We start from the raw sequence: 19,466 nt of genomic DNA on the forward strand, positions 1-19,466 counted from the left end.
AGCTCTGGACATTTCGATACTTTTTGTGCTGCGAGCCAGTACGATAGGAATGATCTTCCACTGACAGCGCAGACGTGCAGCTATCGGGGTGGCGTCTCCGCCTGTCCAGAACAGCATCTTGCCCAGCGGTGCAGCGCAATTGCATGCCGCAGGCTGGCCGACACTAACAGAATCTAACTCTAGAAGATTGGGGGCCAAACTGATTGCACAGAAAAATTGTGTGAAAGAGGAAGCGAAGACCGCGGGTTACATGCAGGCTTGGTAAGGGATTCTGTCGGCATAGGTCATTGGCGTTTCTCACCGGCGTGCTGCTGCATAAACACGTCAAGAGCCGACCCTCTTCAAGCGCGCATGCCACCAGACGTCTACCCCAGACGCTCATCTCGTAGCGCCATCGCTTGAGCGATTTCTCTTCCCTTTCCCCGCCGATTCCCAGGCGTCTAAAGCATGCGTTGCTACTAAACCTTTGTCTTCGGCTATCTATCCCCGGTACGCACCTGTCATGGACTGGCGACTACTCGACTACGCCAAGGAAGCTGAGGAGACCGCAACGGGCCTACTCTCCTTCGAGAGTGAGATCCCCCAATATCGCAAAGACGTCAGGAGCCATATCGCAGAGTTGTTTGCCATATCGCACGCTCTACTCGAGCTGAACGAGGCGCTGGAGTCGTCCCGCTATGGCAGATATGCAGGCTTCATACGAACGGACCTGGAGGTTTGCCTCCCGAGCTTAGGACACACGCTTGACGATGTTCAAGAAATATTCACCAGGTCCAAGAAGAGCAGGCACGCTGCGCCCGGTGCTTTCCCCGGCACACCACCGTACGCACTCATCTGGGAAGATGCGCTTACGGATTTCACGGCGGAAGGCATGTCTTTACCCAAAAGATTCGAGATTGTTAGGACATATCTACAGTGCATGCACGACGCTCTGAAGGGGTATGTAACATTGGCGACATGTTCAACGGGATGGCTGACGGGTTCTAGAAACGAGGATGAGGCCGCATTGGCTAAATTCAAAGTCACGCTATCCAGGCTGCTCAAGAAACAAAAGCCAACGCCGATTGAATCTTACTTCAGTAAGCTCTCAGTGCATGGCAATGGGAAGAGTGGTGCTAGAACACCAAAACCGCCTTCCCCCAAAGTGTCTAGACCGAAGATACACCAACACCCCACGTATCCGGCAGCCCAGTACGGGTACCAGCCAGCCCCGCTACCGCTACCTCATCGATCTCATATTGCACCAACGTGGGGAGGCATAGGGGACATACCGTATATTCCTCCCCCAGTGCCAGAAATCCCTCAGTCGCCCACGTATTCGTCCGCATCATCACAGGCCTACTCGAACCAGTCGACGGATTCAGAGCCAGTCGCTCATTGGGCAATGAAGATCTTCGATGGACGACACGGCTCTACACCATCTCAAAGCCCCTCGGAGCCTACTGAGTGCTTCGGGAGAGATGAACCAAGAGTGATTGAGCTGTTAGACACCGATGGCTTTGAAAGGATTCTAGAACTGCCATTCGAAGCAACTGAGGTCTGGATAAGAATTTACTGGAGGGCCGACGACAACCGTGCACGAATACTCTTCCTTACTACGGATCACAATGGCAACCGTGTGAGGTACCAGGTTCCAATCACCGCATTAGCAGTACGGCGCGCAGGATCGTGCTTGCAGCTCTGTCGCATCAATCGCCAAGATGGTCAACTTGACCTGTGGGCTAGACTACGCTTCCCTCTATATGAACGTAGGTACATTTGAGTCGCTCCTGCAAACACCCTCTAATGTTCTTTCAGGTATGGTACTTTTCTATTGTACCGCCATAGCTATGAAGCGCCAGGACCACACTCCCATTGCAGAGGGGCTCGAAGATGTTTTCCTGCCTGGAGAAAGGATTATGTTTGCAGGGTAAGTGATTGTCACCAGCCTCTTGTTTCGTGCTGACGCTACTCAGTGAGACCGTTGACGGCAAGTATCTCCACGTCTTCCGCGTCAAATACGATACGGACTCGGGCTGTGTACGGTTCGAAGCTACTGCTCGTCGCGGACCTATGAAGGACATACCTATCTGGACGGCATTTGTGACGCCATATGTCGGACGCGGTGACTGGATGAAGCGCGTCGGTCCAGAAACAATCCAGTTTGAGAAGCTGCATCCGTATGTCTTCAGTGATAGCTACAGGCTACCCAAAGGCCCTACGGGCAAGTACCGGTTGAGTTTCACTTCACCAGAAGGTATTTTCACCCCAGTATCTATAAGTTTCCGATACTGATACATAAATAGACGCGAAACAGTTCAAAGAAAACTTTTATCGCATGAGAGTCCGGTAGGCTTCCTGACGAGCTCAACAGAGCAATCCCTTTCGACCAAAATGTACGACACTCTCTAATATATAACGACATTACGATCAAAATCCATTAACGACTTTACGACATAACGCAAACAAAACTCTCACGACGTAACGACGAGGGCGGTCTCTGCTTTTGGCACGATATACCCCTCTCACTACCTTCTCTGATTGGATGTTACAAATTGACACTATGCTGTTCTTGATGCTGTATTTGTCTTGAAGCCTTGGCCTGTATTTATCGTACGTAGTACAATGGTAAAGAAAATTGGTTGCGTGAACCTTGGGATCGACAGCAAAAAAAGTGAACTTCTTCGTGTCACGCCTCATTGGGCCTAGCGTCCAAAGTCTCAGATGCCCCGCTTCCCACCGAGATTGCCCTGGTGAGACCCTGGACCGAGCGAGTCTGTGCTTGGTACTACCAAAACCAAAATTTCCCTATCCTACTTGGACCGGAGCAACGCCAGTCTCTCTTCCTCTACTTTCAACCGCTCACACCTCCTCGTCTCCTCACACTCTACTCTCAATATGGCGAACCAGCAAGAAGCCGGAAAGAAGGACCCCCTCACGGGCATGGCGCACTCTGAGGCGCATTACTTCAACAGGTAGGCATCATTGAGGGTCCAGACATGCGTAGAGTTTCGCTAACATGATTGCGTGTAGCTACAACCACCATGGTCCGTACAAGTACACTCTGATGAGGTGAACGATACTAATGCGCGAATACAGGTATCCACGAGGAGATGCTGGTACGATTGCCCCTCCCTGCCATTACCTTTACTACGACGACTAACAATGCGCTTTAGAAAGATGAAGTCCGAACCAAGAGCTACCGCGACGCTATCTACCAAAACCCTCACCTGTTCAAGGACAAGGTCGTCCTCGATGTCGGATGCGGCACATCCATCCTGAGCATGTATGCGCTCCTCGCCCTTCTACATACCACACACGAGCACGCGCTGATATGCTGGCTATAGGTTCGCCGTAAAGGCCGGCGCAAAGCACGTCATTGGTGTTGACATGTCAACCATCATCGACAAGGCGAAGGAGATCGTCGAGGTCAACGGCATGTCGGACAAGATTACCCTGCTACAGGGCAAGATGGAGGAGGTTGTACTTCCCTTCGACAAGGTCGACATAATAATATCCGAGTGGATGGGCTACTTCCTGCTCTACGAGTCCATGTTGGACACGGTTCTCTACGCCCGCGACAAGTACCTGGTCAAGGACGGCTTGATCTTCCCCGACAAGGCTACCATCTTCATGGCTGGTATCGAGGATGGCGAGTACAAGGAGGAGAAGATTGGATGTAAGTACAGCAAAGCTCTGGTTTGCTGCAACACTGCTAACAGAACAGTCTGGGATAACGTCTGGGGCTTCGACTACTCTCCTCTCAAGGCCACCGCCATTACCGAGCCCCTCGTCGACACTGTCGACATCAAGGCCGTCGTCACCGACCCCTCCCCCGTCATCACCCTTGACCTTTACACCTGCACCGTCGCCGACCTCGCTTTCCGGTTACCGTACGAGCTCAAGGCGCGCCGCAGCGACTTCATCCACGCCGTCATCGCATGGTTCGACATCGAGTTCGCCGCCTGCCACAAGCCCATCCGCTTCTCCACCGGTCCCCACACCAAGTACACCCACTGGAAGCAGACAGTCTTCTACCTGAAGGATGTACTGACGGTCGAGGAGGGCGAGACCATCAGCGGCATACTAGAGAACAAGCCCAACGAGAAGAACCACCGCGATTTGGACATTAGCATCTCATACAAGCTCGAGGCGAACGACATGCACAGGCAAGCATCAGGCGAGTCACAGTACAAGATGTGCTAGTCTGTCTCTTGCGTGTAGAGTGAGGTTTGGGACGGCGTAAACCACCGTTCGGGGAAAGAGGCGCCTGTGTCTTCCATGATAGACTTTTTCGGCGTTTTATGGCAAGGGATTCGCATACCAAAAATTTAGGGTAGCATGAGCATGTGTGAATGAGTTACGAAGCAGGGACCAATCTATCATTGGGAATTCCTCCCCTACAAACAATATCCGTCGCCTCTGACTTTGAAACGTGATGTATGCGCGAAGTCTGGAACGTGTAAAAGAGAAGGATATTGATCTGAATGTTCATTGATGAATGCTAAACGCCATTGCCATGATGCTATGCTGCGCTCGCAAGCGGGGGTATATATGCAAAGTCTCAACCCCAAGATACTCCGCATCTAATTTCCAGCCAACGCGGCTGTAAAAGCACGCTCCAATACTTCGTGAGAGATAGCCGACCAAGGTCGTGATATCTAGTAAACTTTTCGCCATGTAAATGCAAAACCAATCGCCAACCTCTTGATACTCCCAAGAAGAACCACGGACAAAACTTCTAGTAGTCGTAGCTTTCGTTAGCAAATCCTTCATCATCGTCTTCCAAATAGTTGTGCTCCAAATCTTCCTCTTCTTCTTCTACCTCTTCCATTTCTTCCTCCTCCTCCTCTTCTTCCTCGCCTTCCGCGTCGATATCCGCAGGCTGCTGCACAACAGCCTGAGGTGTTGAAGCCGAACTAGCACCCTGACCGCTGGCAGATGGGCTCGCAGAAGGGTGACCACCGGGGAACAACTCCTTGAGTCGGTCGTAGTTGATGTGATTACTGAAAGCTTTGGCGCGCTTCTTGAGCATCTTGTGGGCAGCGTCTGCTGCGCTAGCCGCAGGCTGACCCTCAAGAACATTGCCATCGCCCATCTGGTGGTGTTTGCGCTTCTGCTTGGGTTTCTTGGGTTTGTCCTCTGCGGCCTCGAGTTCGGCCTGCAACATCTTCGTCTGTTGGTCGCGCAGCCATTGTTCATTCTCCGTGATCCAGATGGCTTCCTTGCGGCGGACTTCCTCGGGGTTGAGGATGCAGGTGGCAACGTCGGGGTCGTCGTTGAACTCGTCTTCACCAATCTCAGGATCTGTGTTTACGGGGACGGCATCGCGGGTGTCGGCGGCGACGCGGGCCATCTCTGCTGCTGTCCAGCCAGAACGCCTGAGTAGCTCGTGGTCTTCGCTGTTGGCAATTTCCTTGAAGATACCCTCCCAGTCCTTGATGGTATTTGTGACTTCGTCTTCAAGCTCGTGCTCAATTTCGAGATCCTCTTCGGCGATCACGACGGGCACTCGCGGCTTCTTTGGTGGTCGGCCACGCTTCTTAGGCATGACAAAGTCTGGGTCGATGGTCTCACCAGCCTCGACTTCCTCGACTGCACTAACAACAGACTCCAGGACCGCCTCCGTATTGCCGTCAAGAGCCGCTAACTCCGAGGATGGATCGCTATTCTGTGTACCAGAAGCTTCCGTCTGGGTCGCAACTGGCTGAGATGAACCGTCATTTGACTTGCGCCTCTTGCTCGTGCGTTTTGGTGCGGTATCCGAACCTCCTTCTGCCTCGCTATCTCCCGACTGGTTCTCTGTAGTATCCGGGTCGCCACCCTCAATTGCTCGTTGCCTCCTCTTTTCCCTTCGCTCTTCCTTTTCTGCGCGCCTCCAAATGGCAGGAGGCTGAGCCTTGACCTTGAGACGGGGTCCGAACTCTCGGAACTGGTTGACCGTGAGAGCCGCGCTCTGTGTCCTCTTGTATTCGTATAGACGGGAGGTGATGGTGGAGTCGGCGACCTTGACAACGTAGACGACCTCTCGGATGGTCCGGCGGAAGTTGTTCATGCGGGCGGCTATGATGATACAGGCGCCGCACAACCCAGCCGGCTGACGACCTTGCACCATCCAGTCGCGGTTCATGCGCTTCAGGACCCTACAGGCGTCGTCGGCGACCCTGTGAGAATCCTCTCCAAACTCGAGCTTTCGACAGTACTTCAGCATCAACGGCTCGATCTCCTGAACGGCTTTTGTGCCCACGAGCTGTGCGGGGTCGTCCTCCTTCAACATCTCCAGAAACTGTTTGTACGTGTCTCCGAGCTGCCAGACGTTGGTCTGAATCTTCTCGGCCAGATCGATGAGCATGAGCGTGTTCTCGGGTTGTCTCCGTGCCGCCATGTAGATCGCGACAGCGGCAACGGTCCTCATGCGGCGACCCTGGATGAATCGGTGGTTCATGGCGAGCTTGTACCAGCTGTAAGCCTGTTCTACGACGGCCTCGCGCTGGTTGAGAGATGCGCCTAGAGCTACGATGGAGTTCTTGCCATTCATCGCAGCTTGGTCCCTGCTCCCCATGCCCTCCAGACCCCGCATAGTGCCGCCCATGGAATTCGCGTGACGCTGGTTGGCGTGGATGAAGCCACCCTCGACAATGGCTGCTCCGCCCGAAGTTTCGCCAAAAGTAACCTCGGAGACGATGTTGTTTTCGCCGTGGACAGCACCGCAGTTGTAGCACAAGACTTCATTGTCGGAAGTATCTATCTCGGGTTTCTCGCAGCAGGTGTATGTACGTTTCGCGGTTTTGGTGGCAGCCACCACGGGCGCCTTGCTTCGTTGCGTTGCTTTGGATTGATAGTGGTAGGGATCGCTCAGACCTTTGATCCGCGGTCCTCTTGCGACCTGAGCTGCCGACATATTGGGCGTGTGGGAACGTAGGGCGCGGGTGCGAACGAGCGTTGTGTCGGGTCGGTTGAGGAACGATCGAGAGTAAGAAAGTAAAGTCGGCAAGGCAGCACGAATGAGACGCGGTACCGCGGGAGGGGCACTAGCGATGACTGGCGCTAAGTGGGGTGAGCTTGACCGTCTTGGGAACAGAGCTCTGCACCTTGAGCTGCGAACACATGGCCAACACCGTGACTATGGGAGCCTGCTGCCTTCAACGCTGTATCAGGTTGCTAGCCGTCGAAGGGATCTCATATGCAATTCTACATATATGGAACAAATATGAGCTGCATTTGACGCATTCCTGTAGTTACAAATGACTTGACATAAAGGAGCACACTGCGTAGCTGTTCTTGTGTCCCTCCTATACTGTGGAGGCTGGTTGGATGCACAATGTTCACGATTATCTATCCTACAATTGCCGTTGCGAGGTATTTCTTTGCGACACTCTCGACGGATCTCTCATATCAACAGACATTGAGCGGTACCTGCAGCAAAGTAACATCAGCGCAACGCTTGTGTGCCCCCGTCCCGGTGCTCCCATGCGGGTGATGACCACATGGCCAATGATTGGCTAACCTGGACACACCCGAACAGCCCGAACTAAGCCATTGAGCAAAAGCCCGCAAGAGCCCTGGCTTCCCAGCCTCCTTGGTAGGGCCTGCGTAGGTGGTGTCTATTTCATCCGGGCGCCCGTCCCTGGGTCCCCGCTCGCAAGCTTCTCCATAGCTCTCAGCTCTCGCCCTACCCCAAAACACTACCTTGACCTACCAACCTTTGTCAAATTTCCCCAGCACGACACAATGTCCACAAGAAAAAGGAAGAATCAGGAGGAGGAGCTTGTCGCTCTCCCAAGTGATGAGAGCGAAGAGGAAGAAGAGTAAGTCGGCGCTTCCTTGACGTCATGGCCCTTGCACTTCGCGTCGCATGCATCCCCTCTTGAAGGCATCGCAATCGCCTTCCTTCTTCAAAGTGAATTAGGATCTTTGGGCTTGTTACCAAGTTCTACGAAAGTTTGACAGGCGCGGAGTCGCTGTTACGCCCGGGCTTTCGGGATGGAGAAACGGTTGACGCGACGGCGCTTCGCAACAATCCCCACAACGCTCTCAACTTGGATTCGCTCGGCGGTCACGTCTCTCCTTTGAGTGTCGAGGACTTCTGGGCTGCGCTTTACTTTCGATTATGGAACTTTCATCACAGTGCTAACACATGTCACGTAGATATGACGAGTCTGACGGATCAAACTTCAATTCAGACGACTCCGACGCCGAAGAGCCTCGTAAGCCAATACCTTCACCCAATATCATCGAACATAAGTTTCTCACACTCGATTGCAGCACCAAAGAAGAAGACCAAGCGCACCAAGCCCAAAGATGATGAGGATGATGAAGAGGAGGAGGAAGACGACGTGAGCGACGACGATGATGACGACGCCGCGGTGCCCGAGGAAGACGACGACGAGGATGAAGACGCCAACCCAAAAGGCAAGAAGCCAGCCGGTGCGGAGAAGGACCGGAAGGTTAAGACCACAGGCAAAGCTGACCCTGTACCTGTTGTCGACGACGACGACGATGACGAGTAGAGATGTAATTTCGAGGTGCCCAGCATGTTAGTAGTGCTAGCTGATCAACGAGAATATACAAAGTATCAGTTGATAGTCTTGTTCTTGACTATCTTCAGTTGTTCTACTTAACTCGTGGTGGGCGGTAGTGCAAGCATGTCTGTATCCAGCCGATGCATCTCTCGACGAAGCTGTTCGAGGTGCCACACAAAAACCTCGACTCAGTCTAGAATTCAGCTGGCAGTGCCATTACAACAGGACTGCCCAGGTGTGCAACTTTGGGTGACCAGGCCGGATGAGTTCTAGTGTGATAGCCTTAGCGCGCCGCCTCTACGTACATATGTAGGTACCCAGACATTTCACGCGACTACCTCGTTCACCAGAGTTAGAAGTACTCTGCAGACTACGACGCTACCGCTGTCAGCCGCAACAACGTGAGAGAGCGCGCCGAACAACATCCTCCGTTACTTCCCAATTCTAGTCGCTCTTGCCTTCCAAAGTCTGTAGTAAACGCACTCCGCTCTTACCACGCGTGTTTCACCCGCTCGACACGCCTCACCTCCAACAACACCATGGCGCCGGCTTTGAATAATGCGACCAATTGTCTGGACGTCGACGATGCGCAAGATGGTTTTGAAGAGCTCCTGATCGCGTTCAACCCATATGTTGAGGAGCTACTTCACCAACCCGCATTCCACCCCTTCATGACTTTACCTGCTGTACGTGTTATCATCGTACCGGTTCTGACTGTGACATTAGCTGACGATTTTGACTAGGAGCTTCGATGCATGGTCTACGAGCAGTACTTCCTGGACGAAAAGCAATCGATAGCCTGTCAGGATTGGCCACACTTGCGATTCTCTGAGGACCATGAGCAGTCTATCCGACTTAAGAGGAAGCACTCACCGTTTCTGCCGTCTCTTTGTCTCACCAGTAAGAGCCTGCGAAGTGATCTGCTCTCTTGTTTGTTGGAGGCAGCGCGTTTCGAGTTCGACGACTGTACAGCTCTCAGTAGGATCATGGTTTCACTGGAGACAAGATCCCTGCATCTCTATGTTCGAAAGGCGAAAACAAGGAACGTGAACGGGCAGCGAGGGATTGTATTCCTCAAAGACGAGCCCGGCGGAAGTGAAGAGGACGCCCGCGAGCTCACGCAAAGGTGCAATAAAGTCAACTCCTCCACGATCAAGCGCTTCTCACGACTTCGCGAGCTTAACGTCACACTTTACTCGCCATTGTTGTGTACGCCTGGGAGTGGCAATACAACGTTCTCCATCCGTCCAATTTCATTCGACATGTTCTTGCATGACTTCCAATTCCAAGGTATCCTGGGCTTGGAAGAGCTACAAAAGCTCACCATTACAAAGATCAGCGGCGCAGCCGGCACTTACGACACCCGCAAGCAGATGAAACTCAACAATGACGGCCTGGTCGAAGACGATAAGTCAAGCAATCTCACCGCTGTATTGGATTTCTGTCGACAGATCAAACATGGGTTCACTACTCAAGGACGCAACGTGGTAGTCAAAGCCTATCTTCAGTATGGCCAGGATGTATATGAGGAAAGGATCTTTCCTTGAATGATTGCGGAAGGAGACCGAGCCATGCAGACTGGGATGAGGCGAGCCGCCGTCGGACGTGGTCACAGAGGTAGATGCATAGGATGGCAATATGTGCAAAAAGGGCAGTTGGGACACGCGTGAAAGACACTGGTCCCACAAAGACGTTCCTGCATCAGGTACATTGTTACATATCTGGGGCGTCTGAGAGCGTTTACCATTCTTCACGTACTCCGCTGATGTAGTCATTTGGTCGGTGGAGGTAGCTTTAGTCATAATGATATCGTTTTCACGATAACCCAGGCTTTGCCAAGATCCATGCGTGCTGAATACTAGGATACAGCACGTACACACCCAGCATCTCTGCCTAGGCATGATTTCATGCCGAAGAGCAGATATTGTGATCAACCACGACACGTGTGCGATGAATGAACGTGCTTTTTGTCTCAAATTTGACACCCTTGACATCGACGAGTGTACCAAGAGAAAATCGCAAGGTGTAGAACTCGCCTTCGACCTCTTCGCGGTTGATCTCGATTCCTTGTCCTGGCCTACACAGCACGCGCGGCTCGCGGAGATCATATCTGGCTAACCATAGGAGACCAGCACGACGCCGAAAGCGATCTACTACGTCGTCACGACGAGTGTTATCCCAAAAGAGATGCCCCTGAGAGTGTTGGCAAACATCGGAACTGCAGTGCAAGCAAAAGTACACACCAGGTCGGGATTGAGTAACCTGCTGAGAGCATGATGGACATATTTCGAGGTCCGAGCTGTATGCCTGAAGCTTGAAGTCATGCGTTACAGTGATGGCGTAAGTTTCTTGTTCTAGATGGGAGAAGTCAGGCCCTTTTACAATGCGAGCAATGATGGCGGCAGTGCAGAAGCACATCTCTTCTTTGCATGCATCTAGAACTTGCATGATGAGCTCGGTATCTGGACTATTATAGTTGACCCTGACCTTGTTGCTACCCTTGCAAAGCGCTAGTAAAGAGTAAATGCGGTTCTGTTGAAGTGTGCAACATTTTCCTTGGAACTATTGTAGGAGGTATATTAATCTATGGGTGGCCTGCCGCCTTCTGTTCTGCAAGATCGAGCAGCTGGGGCTATTCTTGAGGTAGTCGTCCTGTGACTAGTACAACAGATACGCATATTCTATGATAGAACTAAAATGTAACTCCTTTGTCGAGTGCACACAGTAGTACGCGAGTGGCAGGAAGTTGATGACGTGTTCTCTAGCTATTACTACTAGCGCGTTTGCTAGCATTATTTCCTGTGCGACCTAGGCCCTTTGCTAGTACGCATTGTTCGCAATGAGATTGTAATGTTTTTTAATGAGTGAAGAGTCTGAGATCTTGGAGTTGTACGAATTCTCTTGACTGAGATCGTAAGCTGGGACGGAGCGACTGCTGGAGTCCGGCTCTGCGTTCTGAGAGCTGCTCTCCTGAGGTGAATTACCGTGCTTGCTGTGATAAAAATCCTTCTAAGTCTTCTAGGCCTGGCGGTTGAACTTCTGCCCTACCGCTTGAACGAATTCTTGCGTCTTGAAATTATTGCCTAGCTACGACATGACTAATCTCGCGCTAGCAAAGATATTACCTATCTGCTGAACTTGATGATTTCGTTCTTTGATATTGGCTTGATTTATGCACAACGCGTCTATCTACAATGTGCAGAAAGTGAGACGCTGGCGTGCTGCTTGGAGGAAGTTGTAGAGGTTTTGGCGCACATAATGTAGCTTTCTATCGAGCTTGATAGGGAACTCGTTCTCTGGTTTGCCCTAGGTATATGAAAGACAGACATAGTTTGATTCTTGAACTAGCGCATTTTGTAGGTAGCAGTTGGGGAGGCCGTTGACGGAGAAATTAGGTCTGACTTGTATTAATCTGAAGGAGCCCTTCACTTTTGGTAAAGGGGAGTGCTGGAATATCTCTGGCTGGGTCTTCGGGTTGGCCTTGATGCCTGTTATGATTGATATGGTTGATGTGGCTGATACCTAGGTACTGCTGGGCAGACTGTTGGCCTTGGTATTGAGCTGAGCGATGTCTTAAAACAGTAAATGACTGAGCGTTATAGGTATTAGCAATGCTGATCCTTGCGATGTGCGGCGGAGCGCTGTTATGAACTGTGTTTCGGATTGTTGCAATTTATGCTGAAGAGCAAATTAATGGCAGGTAATGTTATCTTGAAGACGTGGTGTGTTAATGTAAGGTACCTGCCGCGGGGCATCGTAGGCAGCACGGGACGCTAACTTCAGCCTAGACGCGTTATGTTTACGGTTGCGACGCGACTATCCCGCCACCTATTATTGCCTAATGACGAAGTCTCTGCTTTATAGAGCACGCTTCTGTTTTAGATAGAAAAGTATGGGTACACACAAAAGTCCTAAGCCTCTAAAGACGGTAAAAGTCTACCCGTATCCTATCTGGCGCACTATGGTCTCTAAAGCCGCTACGCTAGCACTACTGAGAGCGCATCTTACGAGGCTATAACTTGCTTGTACAGTTGAGCTTCTCCCGGGATTCAAATCTGTGAGCAGCGTTCTGCATGTCGCGAAAATACATACCTGAGCCGCTCTGGAGAAGAACTGGACTACTAGCAGTATAGCGATGTGCGACCTTGTGTGCAATACCTAACTGCAGCCTATGGTAGCTACTGTACTGACGATTAGAACTGGAAATATTGATTGCAGTCTAGCCTTTGCGAACGGGAATTTGTTGCCTGATTGAGACGTTACTGGGAGGCCTGGTCTGCGCGCAGTGACTTTGTAGTCGTGATTGAGAAGTTTGCTAGACGCATACGACGAGAGTATACCGCTAATGCTGTTTGGAAGGTAGGTTAACCTGGCAGTGAGGTAATTTAGGTTATACTCCGCAATGGCTGCTGCTGAGAGGGAGGCTGCGAGACATGTATATATGGTGTAAGTGATACCGCCAGCTAAGATGACGATGAAGTTGGCTTGGTTCCTGAGAGCCGACAGTGATTTGAAAGGTCCTAGGAAGGCGGAACCACGACTACGAGAAGATGCAGCTGCCGGAGGCCTGGTACTACGCCGGCATACGAGCGAATATATGGATTTGTTCATGAGGCGCGCTGGTTGAAGACTCCCGTTTCCTACAAGGCATCTTTCGGTCTCCGGAAGGAAGAGGGTAAGTGTCGCCAGCAAAGTTCCGGCAACGATGACCAAGAGCCAGAAGATCCATTTCCACGATAGCTTTTCTGAAACTACTCCACCTATGACAGGCCCCAAGCATGGTGCAGCATTGGTAGCACCCATTAACACACCCACGTAAGATCCTGTTTCTGCAGGTATCGAGATATCTGCGATGATACCGAATGCGATCGCGATGGTACTTGAAGCACCAGCACTTTGCAGACATCTCATCACTATGAGAGTCGCATAGTGCTGCGTAAGAGCCAGTCCTATGTTTGCCCCGACGTAATTGCAGAGGGTCAAAAGAAGTACGGGTCGTCTACCGATGTCGTCAGCCAGACTGCCGAAGACCGAGGGTGCGATTCCCGATACTATCAAGTACGAGGTGATAGACCAGTTGACCTGTTCGATGGAAACCCGCAATGAGTTTGCGATCGCTGTAATTGCGGGGAAGTATATGAACGACGAGATTGTTGAGAATACCGCTGCTGTAGAGCAGGCACCTAGTAATAGTCGCTTTTGAGTGGGAGTGAACGTGGTGTATGGAGTGTCTTCGACATTCGCGCCCTCTTTTTCTTGGTCTGCGAGCCTATTCGCAACCCCTTCTTCTTCCGCGGCTTCGTTACTTTCATTCTTGACCATTCTGATTGGGCAGCCGTGTTGTTCAGAGCTGAATGCCTCAAACAGGGTACGACAGAGAAGGGTGGCACCTGACTCACAAGGCACGCTTTGACGTCTCTGCAGTCTAGTCTTGCGGCACGGTTGCTTCGAGCACAAACGCGGGGTAAGCAGTCACTGTGAAAAGTGCAAACGAACGGACCTAAGCCAGCCATTGACGAGATTGCAATTGACCTCTACAGGTCGCGTGGTGAAGACACTTGTCGGGCTTCCCAGTCTTCGAAGCCGCCAGGGAACTTCTTCACGAGCCCTCTCATCTCAGCTTTGGCCCTGAAGCCAGTCAGCCTGACATTCGAACGCAAGTATCTTTACACATACCTATCGTGAAACTCAGGCTTTTCGGGATAAAGCGCGGACACCAGGAGATCATAGCGACTAATCCTCGTGAGCAAAAACACCTCCCTCCATGGGACTGTACTAACATGGCGTAAAGTCTGTTGCGATCGTCCCAATCTTCCTCTGGTTGCGAGGGCTTCACGATATCCTTGTAGCACGTAAAGAACTCCTCACCCATATTGTACCGCGGAGCACGCCAGCTACCCAAGTCACACTCGTTATGACCCCAGAAAGCACATGAGTCAAAGATAATGATCTTACCAATCTCTTTCTCCAGCAAACAGTTTCCAGGCCAGAGATCCGAATGCAAGAGGCATGGTTCAATCGAGCGACCGCCGGATTCCAGAGGGCGGAGCAACCTGGGTATGACCTTAGAACAGAGAGCTTCGAAGATGACTTCTAATTCTTTGTCTATCCCGTATCTGCTCTTCTCTAAATCATACATGGTCTGCATGGCTCTATTATACCAGACTTCCCACGAATCTTCCCATGTGTTGTTGTTCGGTACGTGAGCAAGATGAGTTGGAATGTGGAATCCATATTTGCCGAGCGATGATTTTCCCATACTTGCTTTGTGCACCCCAGTAATGATGTCGACAAAGGCACTTGGATCCAGTTTCACCATCGCCATGTCGTGGAAGTCGCAGATGTAGAACCATGTGTCCGGGTGGTCTTTATAGGCTCCCCAGGCAATTGGTGTTGGAACATGTTCGGGGCAGTAAGAGTGATAAAGTAGTTCGGATTCGTAGGTACCTTGCATCATTCGCTTTCCTAGTTCGCCTGTTTTGATCTGCGGTCCTATTAGATGGGATCTTTCGTGTGACAAGACACACAACCTACCTTGACGAAGTACTGCCTTTCCGAGCCATCTTGTAGGTTTGCATCGATGCGGAAACTCTCACACCACGCGCTTTCACCGGACTGTCTGATTGATAGTATCTTCACATCCTTTGGTAGTGCTGCGTATGGTCTTTAGCTGCAAGGAAGTCGAAGTAGTTGTTTGACTAGAAACGTACCAGCCAACACGCTTGCGTCCAGTTGTTCGATATGGATGGGGTTCTTCTCGCGTTCAGCTCGTTTCCTTGCGGCCACCTCGTCGGCGGGGTTCGTAGACATTATTTTTGCTTGGAATTGCTATAGTAGCTTGTGTGACGATTCGACAAGACCAACTGCGGAGTCATAGTGCGAACGTGCGGCGCAGTCCTGCGCTAACTCCAAGGACATCGTGCACTGAATGATGCCAAAGACAAAAAGCCTGATTCCATACTCGTCACAGGGCCAGCACGTTTGTTTCGATATAGCCAGTTGATGAGTACCCAATACACATTTTGTTTGAGTAAGAGCACTTTACGATGCTAATTGCAACGCCTCAATATTCGCGCTTGCTTCTCGTCCCTCTATCAGCTCTGACAGAACAAGTCCAGTACCAGGCGCATGCGATATGCCCCAGGCGCCATGGCCCGCCGCTATATAAACACCTCCATTCCCTTCGTCTTTCGTCCTGATGCCTCCGAGCTTTTCGTCCGGTATCCGCGATACTATGGGTCGGCCGCTAGATGTGACTGGACGGAAGCACTATCCTGCGATTAGCAAACTGGTTCAGCGTTCTAGTCTCAGTATCAACTTACCAAGCCTTCCCTCAAAATCTCCATATCCTTGCCCGGAACATTCACCATCATAGCTTTTGCACACTGTTTCAACTGCTCGATGGCCTTCGTACTAGCTTGTACGTCTGTTGCAACCTCCGGTAGAGGTATGTTTGTGCTATTGAGCCCGGCCAGGTACAGCTCTCCACCCAATCTCGCGAACCATTCTGGCGAGAAGCCAAGTGTATCTGTCGCGAAGACTGCGTGGCAGACTTCCTTGTCAAGCTCTTCGGGTTTGTGGTGTGGGTTTCGAACGAGCAGCGAGTGGCCAGCTAACGAGGAGACGGGGATGCGCGCTTTCGAGGATGGGAAGAGGGTGCTGAAGACGCGTGGAGACCATGCACCGGATGTTATTACGAGACGAGTACACGGTACTGTTGCAGCTAGTTAGCAAATGTGAAGTTGGATAGTATGATTTGGACCTTACACTCTGTCTCCGACTCGGAGTCATCACCCTCTGATATTCTCACACCGCGCAACACGTCTTCTGAGTCTTTGATGATGGCTGTCGCCGTCGCGGGCTGATGTATCGTGACCCCTCTTCTCTGAACTTCTTTCAGAAGCCACTGGCAGAATCTCAACGGATCGATTTGTGCGGTCGTCCCATCCCTACTTATAACCTCCATGATGCCTTCTTGTGTGCGCCGAAGCCATTCTGGTCCGGCAGCCTGTTCTTCCCAGGGCTTGTTGTGGTTCGCTAATTGTGCTCGACTCGTTCCATTCTCAAGCCAGTCTTCACCGCTACCGCCAATGGCCGATTCGCTGTCTTGTGAAAGGGAGATTCCGGTGGACTGCGAGTATCCCCATGTTGTACGTCCGGAATGCGCGTTCGCGAGGTCGGCGTGAAGTTTGAAGGATAACGCGCCGAGGGAAGCTACGGATGGGGCGAACCCTACTTCATAGTCAGATAAAGCGATCAGGAGTTGGTTGACGCGCCGCGCGCAGGTTGCACGCGACGTATGCTCCTATACGTACAATCGGCACTCAGGAAGCCCGCAGCAAGGCCAGACGCGCAATGGAATAACTTCGGACTCGAATCAACCAGATGAATACTCTTTGGATCCGTATTTCCACTTTCTGTGAGATAGTACGCGGTACACAAGCCGATGATGCCGCAGCCAAGGATAACAACGTCGTTGGCGTTCTCCCCACAAGAAGCATGGATTTGGCCTGGCATTCTGAACTTCACGCGGGGCAAACCGAGGGACACCGCAACAGCCTCGAAGCCGCCCGCCACCACGCCTTTAAGCACGCCAGCAAGTACTCTTCGCGCAAGGCCGGCACACCAGCGGCGTCTCACATCACAGCATAATCATCATGTGTTAGATCATGTTGCTGCCCACCCAAAATACTAAACATCGTACGAGCTGTTCCGCACATCTTCGCTAACTCCACTGCACACCCCAGTCACCGTCCCAGACTCGGGTAAGTCGCATGAGCCGACATGGCCTGATTTCCCTCCTACACCCTCTGGAGCCCGGATCTTCGCTGCTTTCGATTACCGTTGGTTGGACTAACTGATGCAACACTCGGATGATCTGCGGACTGGAGCTTTGATTACAGGTACGGCTATTGGGTACAGTGGTGCCATCATGAGAGTTGGGGCACGCGAACGCCCCGCTGCGCATGTGTGGGATGAGCTGGAAGACGCGTATGTGGAAGAAACTTGTGGGCTGCATTGATAACTATGGAGACTCTATCGATGGAATACTGTTTGCTGGGAAGGATGCCGGATGTACCGTTCCTGATCGGTCACTGTCACACTTTTCAGGGCCCGACCCGACCCAGCGAATTTAAACGACCCTGCATAACGAAGTGCGTACCCGATGATCTATGCACTGCCACCAAGATCCAACATGCCCTGGAAGGCTTCGTAGTCTTGCAAGGGGTTGTTGTGCTGCTCTTGCGCTGCGGAGATTGCGGGATCAGCCACGATAGCCTTCACAGGCGAGTCCGTATCCGGGCTGTGCGGATAGGTATTGTCCCACAGCCTGCGGATGATCATAGGCGCTTCGTTTTCGTGGTCGACGAATGCTCCAGGGATACGTGTACGAGGTACGTCGGCCGTCTCAGTCACACCAGTCACAGGTCGGGAGCTGGATCTTGATCCATAGCCGCTACCGTCGTAGAGCCCAGTATGCTCGCCCCAGGAACTATCACGCTTTCCCATCTTCACTTCCTCGGCGACGTGCCAACTTGGGTCAACATCCAGATATGCTGGAAGTTTTCCAGTAGCAAACGCCTCATTGAGCTCGCTGTCAGACACAGAGGTAAGCCCCGCATCCCGAATAATAGCGCTCAATTGTGATGCCAGCTTCTCTTCTTCTGCGGCAGCATACCTGATTGGCGTTTCATTGTTCCATCCACTGTCGTCGTCGTCATCTTCATTGCAAAAGGCAAGCAGCTTGATTTTCATGCGACACTCTCCGTCTGCTCGACGGTAGACGCTTGCCTGGTAGCCATTCTCAAGGATAAGCTGTGCATGCTCCTTTGGTGTCCTGTCTGTATTCGTTTCATTGGAGACCTTGGTGGTCGCATCCTCTGATGGCTTATCCGGGTTGTTGTAGACTGGCGAGTTATCGATACGATCTACCCCAGACGGATCCTCTCGGGCTGATGTCTGACCTAAGTCTTCGCTCTTAGCAGGAAGTGAAAAGCAATCGTCGATAGGCAGATAGTCGGATCCTGGGTTTGGAAAGCGAACGAGGGGCTCATTGAAGTAGACTGCAGCTTCCCGAAGACTGTCAGACAGAGCGCTTTTTGTTGAAGCTGGTTTTCTCATCGCTTCCAAACTTGGTTCGTACGCTTGGGTGTATGCTGGTGGCGAATGAATCATGGTCTTTTCTGAGTCCAGAATTTTCTGGATAGGTGCTGGTGATAGTGGAACAGTTCCATCTGGTATGAGCGATGAATCCGCAGGCGATTGCGGGATCTGTTCATAGGATGGTGGGACCGGTACCGGCGAGGAATGGTGGACATAAAGACTCGAGGTTCGGGGGTCCATGCGGTCAAGATCGAATATTGGTCTGTCTGGGGGAGACTCCTCGAAGTAGAGTAAAAGCGATGAGTTGAGGCGGTGCTTCGGGGTCAGCGGACTCTAGAGGACAGAGAGTCAGTGGTCGTTTCTCTGTTGTGGGGAAAGATACTTACACTATCCATGAGGCACTCTGATATATCAGACTGCTTGGTCTTGGTAGGTGAGCGCAAGCTGCGTAAAGAACCGATGCTCCGCAGCTTTTGCTTTCGCAACGAGCCCATTAGACCTTTGCGCATTGATGGACTCTCCCTGATAGGCGATTCGTCGCTAGAATCAGGTATAGTTGAGCTCGCGACAGGCGAGGACGGTCCTGGAGTCTCACAGCTTGGTGCATTGTTCTCGTTGTGCTTAGCGGAGCAGGGTGGCGAGGGACTTGACAATGTCAGCATAGCAAAGCAGAGATAGGAACATCTCCGACTCACGGAGCTATACTCATTCGAGAGAAGATACCGGTAAAGCTCCTCTTGGCACTGATGATGCGATCAAAAGGCATGGTGGCTGTTCGTCACTATCCCAGTCCTGCACTGTAGGTTCGGCAGTGTGGTTGAGGCTACGGGGTTAGTCGAACGGATGAGGCCACGAGTGTGT

At 51.8% G+C, this 19,466-nt stretch overlaps 7 protein-coding genes across 7 annotated transcripts; 4 read left to right on the forward strand and 3 right to left on the reverse strand.

Moving 5' to 3' along the window:
- Positions 1–502: 502 nt before the first annotated feature.
- Positions 503–2,332, forward strand: J4E83_004540 (uncharacterized protein; the record flags this gene model as incomplete). The annotated part of the gene is made up of 7 exons (XM_049331468.1): positions 503–939; positions 988–1,079; positions 1,290–1,630; positions 1,679–1,748; positions 1,798–1,909; positions 1,956–2,236; positions 2,286–2,332. 7 exons carry the CDS (start codon positions 503–505, stop codon positions 2,330–2,332), a joined length of 1,380 nt encoding a protein of 459 aa, XP_049189242.1.
- A 545-nt stretch (positions 2,333–2,877) lies between these two features.
- On the forward strand, positions 2,878–4,185 carry RMT1 (type I protein arginine N-methyltransferase Rmt1; the record flags this gene model as incomplete). The annotated part of the gene is made up of 6 exons (XM_049331469.1): positions 2,878–2,954; positions 3,013–3,026; positions 3,079–3,098; positions 3,156–3,265; positions 3,327–3,658; positions 3,707–4,185. 6 exons carry the CDS (start codon positions 2,878–2,880, stop codon positions 4,183–4,185), a joined length of 1,032 nt encoding a protein of 343 aa, XP_049189243.1.
- A 535-nt stretch (positions 4,186–4,720) lies between these two features.
- J4E83_004542 (uncharacterized protein) lies at positions 4,721–6,880 on the reverse strand (the record flags this gene model as incomplete). The annotated part of the gene is made up of 1 exon (XM_049331470.1): positions 4,721–6,880. One exon carries the CDS (start codon positions 6,878–6,880, stop codon positions 4,721–4,723), a length of 2,160 nt encoding a protein of 719 aa, XP_049189244.1.
- Positions 6,881–7,710: 830 nt separating this feature from the next.
- On the forward strand, positions 7,711–8,489 carry J4E83_004543 (uncharacterized protein; the record flags this gene model as incomplete). Its single annotated transcript, XM_049331471.1, has 3 exons — positions 7,711–7,787; positions 8,128–8,186; positions 8,245–8,489. 3 exons carry the CDS (start codon positions 7,711–7,713, stop codon positions 8,487–8,489), a joined length of 381 nt encoding a protein of 126 aa, XP_049189245.1.
- A 551-nt stretch (positions 8,490–9,040) lies between these two features.
- On the forward strand, positions 9,041–10,048 carry J4E83_004544 (uncharacterized protein; the record flags this gene model as incomplete). Its single annotated transcript, XM_049331472.1, has 2 exons — positions 9,041–9,208; positions 9,245–10,048. The coding sequence occupies 2 exons, from the start codon at positions 9,041–9,043 to the stop codon at positions 10,046–10,048; spliced, it is 972 nt and encodes a 323-aa protein (XP_049189246.1).
- A 5,494-nt stretch (positions 10,049–15,542) lies between these two features.
- On the reverse strand, positions 15,543–17,018 carry J4E83_004545 (uncharacterized protein; the record flags this gene model as incomplete). The annotated part of the gene is made up of 4 exons (XM_049331473.1): positions 15,543–15,770; positions 15,824–16,215; positions 16,269–16,733; positions 16,817–17,018. The coding sequence occupies 4 exons, from the start codon at positions 17,016–17,018 to the stop codon at positions 15,543–15,545; spliced, it is 1,287 nt and encodes a 428-aa protein (XP_049189247.1).
- A 654-nt stretch (positions 17,019–17,672) lies between these two features.
- Positions 17,673–19,314, reverse strand: J4E83_004546 (uncharacterized protein; the record flags this gene model as incomplete). Its single annotated transcript, XM_049331474.1, has 3 exons — positions 17,673–18,938; positions 18,992–19,250; positions 19,301–19,314. The coding sequence occupies 3 exons, from the start codon at positions 19,312–19,314 to the stop codon at positions 17,673–17,675; spliced, it is 1,539 nt and encodes a 512-aa protein (XP_049189248.1).
- Positions 19,315–19,466: the final 152 nt, after the last annotated feature.

Source organism: Alternaria metachromatica (genome assembly GCF_023757995.1).
Source record: "Alternaria metachromatica strain BMP 0045 chromosome Unknown scaffold_8, whole genome shotgun sequence".
Classification (NCBI taxonomy): domain Eukaryota; kingdom Fungi; phylum Ascomycota; class Dothideomycetes; order Pleosporales; family Pleosporaceae; genus Alternaria; species Alternaria metachromatica.